General features: G+C 36.3%; 1 protein-coding gene across 1 annotated transcript; it reads right to left on the bottom strand.

Annotated features, from left to right (window-relative positions):
* Nucleotides 1-1,744: 1,744 nt before the first annotated feature.
* Nucleotides 1,745-12,205, bottom strand: LOC136219259 (uncharacterized). Its single transcript, XM_066006592.1, has 10 exons — nucleotides 11,817-12,205; nucleotides 7,878-11,020; nucleotides 7,677-7,796; nucleotides 5,595-6,909; nucleotides 4,157-4,506; nucleotides 3,893-4,069; nucleotides 3,151-3,311; nucleotides 2,773-2,864; nucleotides 2,586-2,687; nucleotides 1,745-2,064 (listed from the first exon to the last, which is right to left on the bottom strand). The coding sequence occupies exons 1-9, from the start codon at nucleotides 11,998-12,000 to the stop codon at nucleotides 2,656-2,658; spliced, it is 5,574 nt and encodes a 1,857-aa protein (XP_065862664.1). The 5' UTR covers nucleotides 12,001-12,205; the 3' UTR covers nucleotides 1,745-2,064; nucleotides 2,586-2,655.
* Between the last annotated feature and the right edge of the window lie 837 nt (nucleotides 12,206-13,042).

Here is a 13,042-nt window from a genome sequence, read left to right as displayed (position 1 = left end):
ACTTCATTCTATTAGCATGAGTAAATCTTATTACCTTGACATGAGCGTTTGGATCAAAAATGAAGATGTGGGAAGATGGAAAGGTCTGGGATAGTGTGTGCTTTCTTGACAGGAGCTTTCAAATTAACAAAGATTTTTGTGAATGAACATCACATGTCCTTACAGCCACGGTTTCAGAGGAAATAATTGTTTTTTTAATTTTAACAAGGCTTTTAATTAGGGTATCTTGAGCGATGTATTGATATAATAATGTCTTTAATTGTCAGTTCAGTTTTCCAATCCTAGCTCTATATAAAAGGGGTCCATAAAATGAAGCTCTGAGTCTATGTCGGAAGCATTCAAGGCTTCAAAAGCTAGAGGTGGTCTTGTTCTCATAAGAACACTGTTGTGAGAGAAATTTGGTTTTTGGTGAAAAGATTTCCTATTAGTAGACCAAAATACTGATAGTTTAAACAGAACTACCTGACTTGTTTCGACGTGTTGTTTTAGAGAAAACTTTCCTTTTATTTGGTGCTCAAAAGTGGACTCTTTTAGCCATATTGGTTTTGTACGCCACTTGGTCAAGCGGGAAATTAGTCGACTAGGTCAGCTATTAAAAAAGATATTCTTGGCCTGTAAATATATTGATTGATTTTAACACCTTTATCTCTTTAAAAGTTACACTTCCTATTGGTTGTTTTAGTTCTTTTATTAGTGAGTGTGCTCATGAGTTTAAAGCATAAACAAGTTTCGAATATGGATAATGGGGTACATATTTCACAACGGGGATATAAGAGAAAAGAGTTAGTTCATAAATATAGGTGTAACGAATGTATTAATAAATGAATGTGTGGTTTTACTTAAATGTATATAAATGTAAAGAATAAAGATAAATAAAAGTTATTTTCTACACATCACCGGAAGACTTCCATCAGGAGACGGTACATTCTCCCTCACTCCCAATGGCTAACGGGAACATCTTGCTTTTTGGTCTGACGACAAACAACAACTATATCATGTGCTGGTATAACTCATGGGTTATGGCTTGGAATGGGATAGGCCTCTCGTAAGTGTCCAAATGCGTTTTGGGTTCTTGCGGAAATTTAGGATTTAGAGGTGATTGTTGGGGATCAAGGTAAAGGAAGAACTAGCATGGATTACATCATCTATGGTGTGAGCCATGAATATTATGTAAGATCCACTCACGACACCAATTTGATATGAGAAAACATATGGAGGATCTCTTGGGACGCGATTTGAGGTGAGAATGCCTTGCAATAAGACAAAAAAAAAGATCAAAGGTGGGATCGAGATCCAACTGCCTCACTTTGATGGATAAGTTAGCGCAACTTATGAGGATAGAGAAGAGTGAAGAATTCTAGGGTTTAGAAATGTTGTACCCCATAACATATCCCCTCACGCAACATTCACAACACAGATCCATCTCACCATGTGTTTTTAATTCCACCAATTAAGTAATCTATGATACACCCCCTCATGCAGTTCGTGTTTTCATCACATTGTTTAGTCTAAGAAGACCTCATATCATGTTGTAGAACCAATTGAACTAAAAGTTTAACTATGTGTTTTCATCATATTGTTTAGTCTAAAAAGACCTGATATCATGTCATAGAACCAACTAAACTAAAAATTTAAACTGATAGTATTTCCGACAGTATTCAGTAGAAAGTATTCAGGTTGCACACTTGGTCAAAAAAGTAAAATGTGCTCTATTCAGTACTTGTTTAATGCTCTGAAAAGGCGTATCACGGAGACTTGAAAATATATGGAATGGGTGAGAATCTCCCCTTCATATAAAATAGAGACTTGGTACATATAATATCATACAGTTCTGGCAACTTAATGTCCACAAAGTTGCTTCGGCTACTTAATAAACCAAACCTGAAGGTGCATCAGTTGGTCACTGAAACATCCTCTCAAGTTTGCTCGGCTTGCTAAGGATCTAATCTAGGCATGAAATTGGAAGTATGTACACCACTATAAATTTACAATCTTTAGCTATTAGGTGTGCTAAAATGAAATCACCTGCTCCACTAGGCAAAATGGTTCTCCATAGTTCATTATCTGTTAGAACAAATAAGAAAAAAGAAAAACTTAATCATTTCCATCTTTTAAGGAAGCATGGAAGTAACAAATGATATGATTAATCGCTAACAGCTACATGTCAGGGTAAGAGGAGATTTAAGCAAGTTTAGAGGGTCAATAGGTCATCTTAAGCAAGTTTAGAGGACAATAGGTCACTTTAAGCAAGTTTAAGGGGTCAATAGGTCATTTTAAGCAAGTTTAAAGGGTCAATAGGTTATTTTAAGCAAGTTCAAGGGGCCAATGCCAATGAGACATCTTCACAGTTCACGAGCCGTTTTTTTAGCTAAGTTCAGAGAGACTTGACTTTATGTATTAAGCCTTTATTATTTCTGCATTATGATTCTCAATCATGAGAATTTGGTGGCATTAGCATCCATAAGGAATGACCTTCATTTGGGTCTCAAAGTAAAAGCCTTGATTGCCTTCCATGATATCCTTGCTAGATATAGAACAGCATGCACTTTAAAAGAAAAAGGAACAAATATTATAGGGAATCAAACCTTTAGTGAGCATGAACTCTTCAACTGTCCACTAAAAATGTGAACTAGTCCAACTTCATCATCATGCTCGCTATATCTGCTGAAGCCTTCTGGGCAAGAGAACTACAAAGAGTAATCATATTTCAGTCCACAAATAAATAGCAGCCCAATAGACATATAAAAAGCCAATGACATATGGTAATATTACCTTCAGAAATACTACAGAAGCTATCTGGTGGGAAAATGGACTCTGGATCTATTCTTTGCTGAGATGAAACAACCAGTGCCAGATGATCTTTACTGTAGAAAGCAAAAACAATATTGATGTTGTCCATTAAGCCTTGCAGATAGGTTCTAGTCTCAAAGATAACAGTAATTATTATTTTAGCATGTTATATTGCTGGGAGGAAAAGGAGGAGAGCCTTTGTTATCCCTCGAACTACACTAGTTTAATGAACAATAGGGGTACTAATCAAGAAACACCATAATAGACCTACATTTCTGCATATGCAATTAGCATATTTACACATCAAATAAACAAAGAGATAATATCATGTTAGAATAAAGAGAAATTTGAGACACAAACCTGGCCCATGAAGGTTTATATTTGTTGTTTTGCATATTCTCGTCTTCATCTTCATCTTCATCATCCGAACCTTTATATGGAGATATGTCATACGATTGTTCTTGACTAACATTGGAAACTAAACTGTTATTCCCACTTGGCTTCCCAAAGAAGCCCATTACCTACATTATGCAGCACATACATGAGTATATATTAGCAAAAACAGAAAAAGTAACATAATCAATCAATGACAACTGTCTCCTAGCAAGTCAAAAAGAAGACTCCACCATCATATAATGGACCTAAGAATCCCATGCACACTGTAATGTTCCTAAAATTGTCACAATTAAGGGTTGATTCTTGCATGATTTTTACTTTTTTAATCAAACTAATTTGTCCAATTCTAAGAAACTTCATTTTGAAATAGAAACTTGTTCGAATGGGATCCTTTCCATTTCAGTAGCAAAAATGACTTATGCAGTTGTTTCAATTTAGTGATTAGGACTAACCCTAGATTCTTGCACCTAAGAAAAGAATCAGTACTCTCTACTCGAGCTTCCTCATGGACAATCTCAAGATGACCAACTCCTATATGCGAAGGAAGCAAAATTGTTTGTTTGTGGCCCAAGTTGCACTAGATAATTGCAACTTTAACATGATCCTCGACCAAAAATTTAAAAACGAAAAGACTTTGAACTTGAGAAATGAAATGTACAGACAATAGAGTTAATATTCTAATGAAGATGATTCTATATACTTTTACCTTTGAATTATCTCCAGAAAAGGCTTCATGGTCTTCCACACTGATGTTTGCATTTATGGTGCCAATTGTTGAAACTTCGATAGTTGGAGGCTTAGTCCCAGGAACAGTTCGAAGACTGTTGTCTACTTTTGCTTTCTCATATTTTTTGGGTTCCTTCCTATTGCATGCTCTTTCATCCTAAAATGGGCATTCAAATAATTACAATATCACAAGAAAAGGAACTCAAAGTAACTTCATATGGTAAAAGTGCACAAGGGATCATACTGTAGCTTGGAATTTAACTTCTCTCTCTTCTTTCTCGATCTGCAACTTTTTCTCATACTCTACATGGTTTCTCTTTGCTTCTTCAGTGCGCATTCTTTTTCTCACTTTCTCTTTTCTTTCTTCTTCTTCCCTCTGTCTTTTCTTTGCAGCCATATCAGCATCTTTTTTCTTCTTTTCTTCTTCTTTCTTCTTTTTCTCCAACTCCAGCTGTCTCAAATTTGTTTCTTCCATCTTTGCCCGCTCAATTTTCAAGGCTTCCTTCCTCATCTTTCGTTCATTCTCCTTCTTTTCTGCAAGACGCTTTGCAGCCTCAGCAGCCTCTAGCGATTTCACTTTAATGTCCCTCTTTCCTACAAGAGGATATGAAAGGTAGAGATCTATATTACCAATTGAAACATAGAAAAGGGAACATTCAAATATCATACACCATTCATGCTGTTAAACAAATAATATGCTAATGCTGCATTCAAGTTCTTCAACATGTTACGTGAACATGATCCATTTAAATTTAACTGATAATTTTACTAGTTGGATCATTCAAATTGAAAGATACAAGTTTGAGCCATTGGAGATAATAAAACTATTCTCGAAATCCCTATCTAGAAGCTTAAACTTTTAGGTTAAGTGTTTTCTTGATGAGCTATTAGAACCTCTTAGACTAAACTCCCATTTCTTAATTAAAATAGCACAAGCTGAAGTGACCATATGCTTGCACATTCTTCAAGCCGAAAAGGCATGCAGGGTGTGCTAGGTGTAATAACACTATTGTTCGAACCCTTGCCTACAAGCTTAAACTTTTAGATCTCAGGTTTTTTGACAATGATCACATACTAACTCTTTGAACTACAGGAACTAAAGTAACATTCCTTCCAAAGCGAACATGGGGAAAGGAAAGTCAGCAAAATCATAGTCTAGAAACCACAATGATTATTGAGAAGCAACATCGGTATTACATCATCATAAAAAATTTACATAACTATTAAAAAAACCTGAACATACAATTCTGTTGGATTGGCTTTCTGCTCTTACATTATTTTGAATGTCTGAGCAAAGCCCTTCGTGAGTCAACACTATAAACAATAGGCTAGATGAAGTAACCTCTTTCAAACAAATAAAAGCAAACCAGAAAAAAAGAATATTCAGCTCAATAAAGCATTAAGCTGACCGTTGAGACTTTGAAATGGTGAAGGTTGTGAAAGTAGACCCACATGGCCATTAACCAAAGTAATCCTTGGAAAATCATGAATAAATTTCAACTTCTGATACTAAATCTTGTAATCAAACGCCAACTTCAAGCAGGGTTTATGATAACAATTGGAAATTCAGAAAATTCTAAGCTCAACCCTAAACATAGACAAAATAGGAAAGCAGAACATTCTTGGTAGATTATTATTTATGGGGAAACAAAAGAAGGCAAACAAAAAGACTTGAAAGTTACCAGTAATCGCTGCAGCAGCTTGTTTTTGTTGCACAAGTGGCACAAAGGAAGTAATATTTGACACAATGTTGGTACGTTTAGACTCCTTCTCAAACAGACTGGGTCCTCCTTTTCTTAAACTAGCCTTTTCAGATAGCTTTGGCTTGCTAAATCTGCTATGAACTGATCCTTTGCCTCTTTTAACACCATCTCCGCCAAGTGATATGTTCTGGTTCTCCTTGTCCTTACTTGTAAATCTTCTTTTATTGTGGTCTCTCAACCTCTTCCTGCCTCTATCACAAGTGCCAGTGAGGCCCAATTCTGTGTTCACTGAAGCAATACTACTTCTATCATCTTGTATCTCAGCTATACAAACTGATGTTAGAGGATTTGAATTTCTAGTTATGTCAGCAAGTGGATCTCTTTTGACCAAGCTCATATCCACTTGCGGACAAATGCTTTCCAACAATGTATCAGCTATGCCATCCGTATTCTCATTTTCTTCGCTGATGCAGGGAAGCTCTGGAATTGAACTCACCCGCTTCCCTGAACTACCAGACTTTGGTGGCATTCCATCCCAAAACTTCCCAACTGGGGACATACAAGGTTTTGAAATGTCCCAAGCAGATTGAGCATTTGAAAATAGCAAAGATACTGACTGGGACCTAGAGTGAAGGTCATTGTCCACTCCCTCATTCAAGCAACTGTAACTAGAACTGATTAGCTTACTCTCATCACCATCCATACTAAGCATGTTCATCAGTTCCATGCCCTCTAAAAGTCCATTTGGTATAGAATGATATAAGTTTAGTGCTTCATGCGATTCATATGCTGTTGAATGTGAAAGTGGTGTGCACACACTACTGGATTTGCAGAACTGGTCCAGAACACGTGCCCTGCTTAGTGCAATAGGTGGAAGATCCAGCTTGTCAAAGTCGATTCCTTCATTTATAGTGCATGGAAGTTTAGCATCTGATTCCACAAAAAAACCCTCATACTCGGGCATATGTTGATCAGTTCCAACCAGAGATAGGCTGTGAGGAGAACCGGATGAAAGATGTGAGAGGCTGTCCTTCCATCCAAAATGATATTTCCTTTCTTGAATGGTGTCTTCAGTATAACTATCTTGCAACAAAACTTGGTTATCTTCAGCAGTGTGCTGCCTTGTGACATCAAAAACAGTGCTATTAGGATCTGCCACTTCAGGTTTGTCCAGCAAACAGCCTGGAGAAAACCCAGCTTCTAGTTTCTTCAAGCTTGCAACAGTAGGCACTGCTTGTTCAAGAATTGGAGTCAAAGCATTAACTCCACTCTTCCCTTCCAAGTTGATTGCTACCTGTCAAATACAGAAAACAGACACATCCTTCATACTACTATTTAGTTCCTAAACATACATTTTTCATTAGACATGTCAAGAGACCATTTGACCCAAAAGCTTTATGTAATAATAGCTAAGGCCCAAGAATAACTTTTATTGTCTCTGTGAGACATTATGCCGCTTTAAGTAATAATTCCCACTAAAGAAAAGATGTTCGAAATCATGTATAGTTTAACCAATTTAAATTTGCACGCAAGATTGAACCCACCTAAGCTCAATTCTAATCAAAATTATTTTCATCATGTGCCCAATAAAGTAAAATGTGATCCATTATGATTTACTTTTGCATTTGCTCCAGTAACTTAATTCTGAGAAGTTAATATCTCTTTAAGTCTGATCATATACAACAAAATCCTACTGAGTTATAATCTTCTAGAGAAAAAACCACTCTTTAGAGAGATAAGAAAGAAAGGTCGTGATTTTGATTATCTCCAGGCAATTTACATGGACAGCAATTTTTCCTGCCCATGGGCCATACAACTGTTGATGTTTGAACTTCAACATTTTAATCATTCACCTAGATCGACAATTCTATTAGCAGAAATGGAGAGAGAACTTTGAAAATGTAATCACATTCTACAGCATGCAACTTAAATGGATGAAAAATCTGAAAAGTGATATATCTTTAATCAGCCTTTGAAATCTATATAACCAAAAAGCAAATTTGCTGACCTTACATAAATCAAACTAAACAATTTCAAAAGCTGCACTTGGAAAAGAAATACCTCATGACCATGCAGCTTAGACAATGAAATTTCAGATTCTTCTATATTTTGGTGTTCCACATTCCAAGCCGCATCATCAACTGGACTCGTAATAGCATCTGATTGTATTGCATCTCCCGTCTGAAATACATGTAAGTATTTAGTATTAGTATTTCAAAAAGTGTCCTGATTATCTTGCACAGATTTACTTATGAGACTTACATCATATTTATTAAATGGCTGACATGGATTTATCTTCAAGCTTGGAGATAGGGAAATAGTAAGTTGACTTCCTATTTTCATTCGCTTATGCTGAGGCCAGGAACCCATAGAGAAAAAATCTGCACTCTGACTTCGAGAAATGAATGTGCCCGCTACTTGCTGAGCAGAGTTGAAGGATCTTTCTTCTGCCAAATCAGCAACATCCTTCAGATTAGCTTCAGGTGAATCATTTCTAACTTTCTCTTGTTTGCTAGAATCTTCCTGCTGTTTTTGCAGTGGCATCTCAATATATATGGAAGGCTTTTCTTGGGAATCATTCAATAAGAGAGAAAGTCGGTTCTCCGTCACAGCTTCTTGTTTATTCTCTAATGCCAGTTTAAAAGACTTAAACATGCTGCTCTCTTCTACATCATCAAAATCAAGTTGTGTGGCCTTCACAGCAAGAGCACTGGGTGACCTTGATTCATCTGAGCCCACTACTTGCTGAGCAGAGTTGAAGGATCTTTCTTCTACCAAATCAGCATTATCCTTCAGATTAGCTTCAGATGAATCCTTTCTAACTTTCTCTTGGTTGCTAGAATCTTCCTGCTGTTTTTGCAATGGCATCTCAATAGATATGGAAGGCTTTTCTTGGGAATCATTCCACAAGGGAGAAAGTCGTTTCTCTGTTATACCGTCTTGTTTATTCTCTAATGCCAGTTTAAAAGACATAAACAAGCTGCTCTCTTCTACATTATCAAAATCAAGTTGCTTGGCCTTCATAACGATAGCACATTCACTGGGTGGCCTTGATTCATCTGAGTCCACTACTTGCGCAGCAGAATTGAAGGCTCTTTCTTCTACCAAACCAGCATAATCCTTCAGATTAGCTTCAGGTGAATCCTTTCTAACTTTCTCTTGTTTGCTAGAATCTTCCTGCTGTTTTTGCAATGGCATCTCAATAGATGTGGAAGGCTTTTCTTGGGAATCATCCAACAAGGGAGAAATTTGTGTCTCTGTTATACCTGGCCTTGATTCATCTGAGCCCACTACTTGCTCAGCAGATTTGAAGGATCTTTCTTCTACCAAATCAGCATTATCCTTCAGATTAGCTTCAGATGAATCCTTTCTAACTTTCTCTTGTTTGCTAGAATCTTCCTGCTGCTTTTGCAATGGCATCTCAATAGATGTGGAAGGCTTTTCTTGGGAATCATCCAACAAGGGAGAAAGTTGTTTCTCTGTTATACCTTCTTCTTTATTCTCTAATTCCAGATTAAAAGACTTAAACAAGCTGCTCTCTTCTACATCATCAAAATCAAGTTGCTTGGCCTTCATCACCATAGCACATTCACTGGGTGGCCTTGATTCTGAACGTTCCACCCCACATCCAGCACTATCTGAGTTGGATTTGGATTTGGAGTTGACAGAACAAGTCTCCCCTATCCCATTAAAATATATATCAGTTACATTTGCAGCCATAATGCTTTCAGAAGGAGGCAGGACATTCAGTTGAATACCGGAAGGAATCTGAAGGTTAACTCTTTCCTCCACAAAACTTGATCGTTGAGGTGGTTGTGAAGATCTACCTAAAGACTGCAGAAGTACTCCATCACCGTGCATTGCAGTACCAGAAGATATATCCACTTTTGGGAACTCATTAAAATCATTAATTTTCTTGCTAGAAGAAGAGCTTGTTATTCTACAGCCACTAGCACTGTTTTCTGCATCAACCTTCTCGCAGTCCTTCAGTACAGCTCTCACCTCACCACTTACATATGTAGTATCTAAAGGCTTAACCAACTCCATTAAGTCATGAGCATCATCTGACAGCTGCTTTGTTTTGCTAACACCATTTTCCTTGCCATTACTGTGAGAATTGTCCAACTCCAGGCATTCATTCATGCAGTTAATGTGTTGGTGAGAACTTCTAGATCTTGTAATTCTCGCAACATAAATATTGCTATCCTTTTCCTTGATCCCTTTATCCCTTCTATTTGCTTTTCTTGCTTTAGAACTTTTATTAGAGATGACAGGTGATGGCTCCAATAACTCATTGTTGGAACTAGTGTGCTTTGCTGATTTTTCAAGAGACTTTATATCTCCATCATCTACTTCAGCAACACAAGTGTTACCTGCTTCAAAAGGCTCCTTCTGAATGCTGGCTGGAGTGACAGAAGTTCTAGATTCTGCCATTTTAGCATAGCAAACAATGCTATTCTTCTTATTGCCCCTGCAATCAACCAAGTTTGCTTCTGCCCCACTACTTGAATTAGCAAGAGCAGAAGGATCAAAAGATTCCGATAACCCAATGACACAACCAGATGGTGGCAATAGGAAATTTGAAGACATAGTGAGACCACCTTTCTTACCAATATAAGAAAGGTCACCATCATTCCCAGTCTCATTCACAAAGCCTATTTGCTGGCTACAACTTCCAGATCTAATAGTTCTGTCATAGTCAATGTCACAGTTCTTTTCCTTCCCTGCACATTCAATGTTTTTTGATTTTTCTCCAAAATTTTCATTATTTGCATCAACGTGTTTAACCAACATCAATTCATCAAAATGATCATATTGTAAGGGATTAATCCTAGACCGTGCATTCTGACTAGTATGAGCGCCAGCAGTATTTTCCTCACATGACTTCAGTTTATTTGCTTTTGCACTATTTCGAAGCTCTAAAGCTCTTTGCCTCGACTTGGATCTTTGAATTTTTACCAATGATTGTGCAGGATCTTGACAATTGTCTGATATCCTTGCATCTGCGCAATATGGAGGAGATTTAACACTACCATCTAGCTCAGGAACACCATTGAAGCTGCATTGAGTGTCATCAATGGGAAATGAAGGCAGAACAGACAACCTTGATATCCTTGCATCTGCGCAATATGGAGGAGATGTAACACTACCATCTAGCTCAGGAACACCATTGAAGCTGCATTGAGTGTCATCAATGGGAAATGAAGGCAGAACAGACAACCTATCAACAGCATTTGTGTCGTTATTTGAAGCATAAACTTCTGTGCATGAAGCATTTGGTAACCCCTCGTTGCGAGCAGTAACAATGGGCTCTTGGTATACAGAGTAATGACTACTGAAGTTAGGATTCGCAGATTGAGAATGCTGAAGTAAGAGTCCTGATATAAGCTCCTCCCTTTTCATCTCTGTGATACACAGCAAGTTGCAGAGAACAAATTTAGAAGCTTTGACTATAGCCAACTAGTTGAAAGTTGAAACAGAAAACCTAGATACTATTATTCTTTCAAAGCAAAAGCAACATATTAATTTCTTAATATAATTAATTATCCATCTCTTCAGATGATACCCATATTACTCTTACCAGCAATAATTAGGTTTCATTTATTTAAATTAAAATAAAAATGGAAAACAAATACCGGCCAAAGGACTCCTACCATTAATTACCAGCAACACAAACTCAAAACCTTGAATAACTAACACTTCAAAAAACAAGTCTAATTTACCATAGGAGTACAGCTTCATTCTTGCATTACAGACCCAAAGTCAGTTGAAACTTTGCTTTTACATCGAAGAATGTATAATAACCAATATAGAAAATGCACTTCTCTACTTTTTTTTACGCAGCGCCTAAAATATCTGGGAAAATAGTAATAATGATTTGACAATAAAAAAAAAAAAAAAAAAAAGAAAAAAAAAAAAAAATCAATTCTAAGTATGAGATTAACTCCTATCATCCAAATACAGTTTCGATGACTACCGGAATACTCTTTTGTTCTGCAAAGCCAAATTCAACCCAATTCTAAAATTCATAGACTAGTACAAAAATAAGATTAGAAGTATGAGTTCCCTCTTTCAAATGAGACGGAGAATTTAATCAACTCAAAGGACACCAAGAACATTTGACTCAGCATTCAATTTCCGAAGCCAATACATTTGTATTTATCCCTCGAACAAACAGAAGCAGATAGAGAGAGAACATACCATTTAAATCTGAGGAAATGGAAGGAAAAGAAGGAGACAAGAGCCAGGAAGGAGGAGCAATTCCATCAAGAAGACAAATAGAAGCAAGGTGATGGTCGAATAGATCGATCTGGTGCTTGACTTGCTCGATTACCCTCTTCTTCCTCTCGAATATCTGGACGAATAGCTTCTCCATCGTTGTCATTTTCCCTCCTTTATTCGGATTTAGAGAATCACCGTCATTTATGGTTCAGTCCCTTGAGTTATAGAGAGAATAATACAAAATTCTTGACGAAGAGAAAATGGAGGGTGGGTGTCTGTCACTGTGGTTAGAAGAGACAGACGCTGGTGGTCGAGATGCGGGGTTTCTCCATCAACGGCGGAGATTCGACTGACATGAGCGCGGTGGATTTCAAATTAGAAAATTATTCAAAAATTGGAAAATAGACACCATCAAAAAAAATTGGAAAACAGTGCCTGTTATCCGTCGTCGTTTGGAATACGATCATGATAAAATTCTACGTTTAATAACACCAAATGCCATTCAACTTTCCAGTTTATAACAAAAAGCTCCACAACTTTAATTTATAACAAAAGAACCCCTGATTCTTTAATTGCTCTTCACCTAAAGTCATTTAAACTGGATTTCGGTGAAATTACTTACCCGAATGCTAATTGCAAAAAGTATAATGAGTTATTTTGATTGCAAAAAGTATTATTATAAAGTGTTTATGCTTTTTTAATATATTAAGGGATTGTTTGGTTTGTGCATGGGTAATTAAAAAAGAGATATAAAGAAAAAAGAAATGAATTTCTCTATTTACTTATGTCATTTTTTAAAAAACAAATTGATATTCTCTCATTCTATTTGTAATTCTTTGGTTGAAATTAGAAAATCAATTAAATTTGTGAATTTCTTTAAACAACAATATATTCTATATTAATAAATCAACATATAACCACTGTATAGAAATTAAAATCAATTATTTCAATCATTAAAATCAAAATGCACTCAAACCGGTGAAATTGAAATAAAATAAATCAAAAAGATGTATAATTTTTTTTTATAAAAGTGCATACATTATTTCATAGAGAAGAAAACATCAAGTACAACAAGAAAATTAAGGAATAAAACCTTACCTATGTATAAGTTATCCTTATTATAGAATCCATAAAGGTAAGAAAAGAACTACAAAGAGTAAAATAAATCATTAAAGGTACAAGTAAAACAAACAATAGATGAAACA

Source organism: Euphorbia lathyris, chromosome 2 (assembly GCF_963576675.1).
Source record: "Euphorbia lathyris chromosome 2, ddEupLath1.1, whole genome shotgun sequence".
NCBI lineage: Eukaryota > Viridiplantae > Streptophyta > Magnoliopsida > Malpighiales > Euphorbiaceae > Euphorbia > Euphorbia lathyris.
This window is presented reverse-complemented; position numbering and strand designations above follow the sequence as displayed.

Bases quoted from the DNA above. Each gene is read 5' to 3' on its own strand.
- LOC136219259 (XM_066006592.1), bottom strand. From the start codon at position 12,000: ATGACAACGATGGAGAAGCTATTCGTCCAGATATTCGAGAGGAAGAAG. The intron at 11,021-11,816 runs GTATGTTCTCTC...TGTGTATCACAG, and splicing joins CATTTCCTCAGATTTAAATG to AGATGAAAAGGGAGGAGCTT. The intron at 7,797-7,877 runs GTAAGTCTCATA...CATGTATTTCAG, and splicing joins AGCCATTTAATAAATATGAT to ACGGGAGATGCAATACAATC.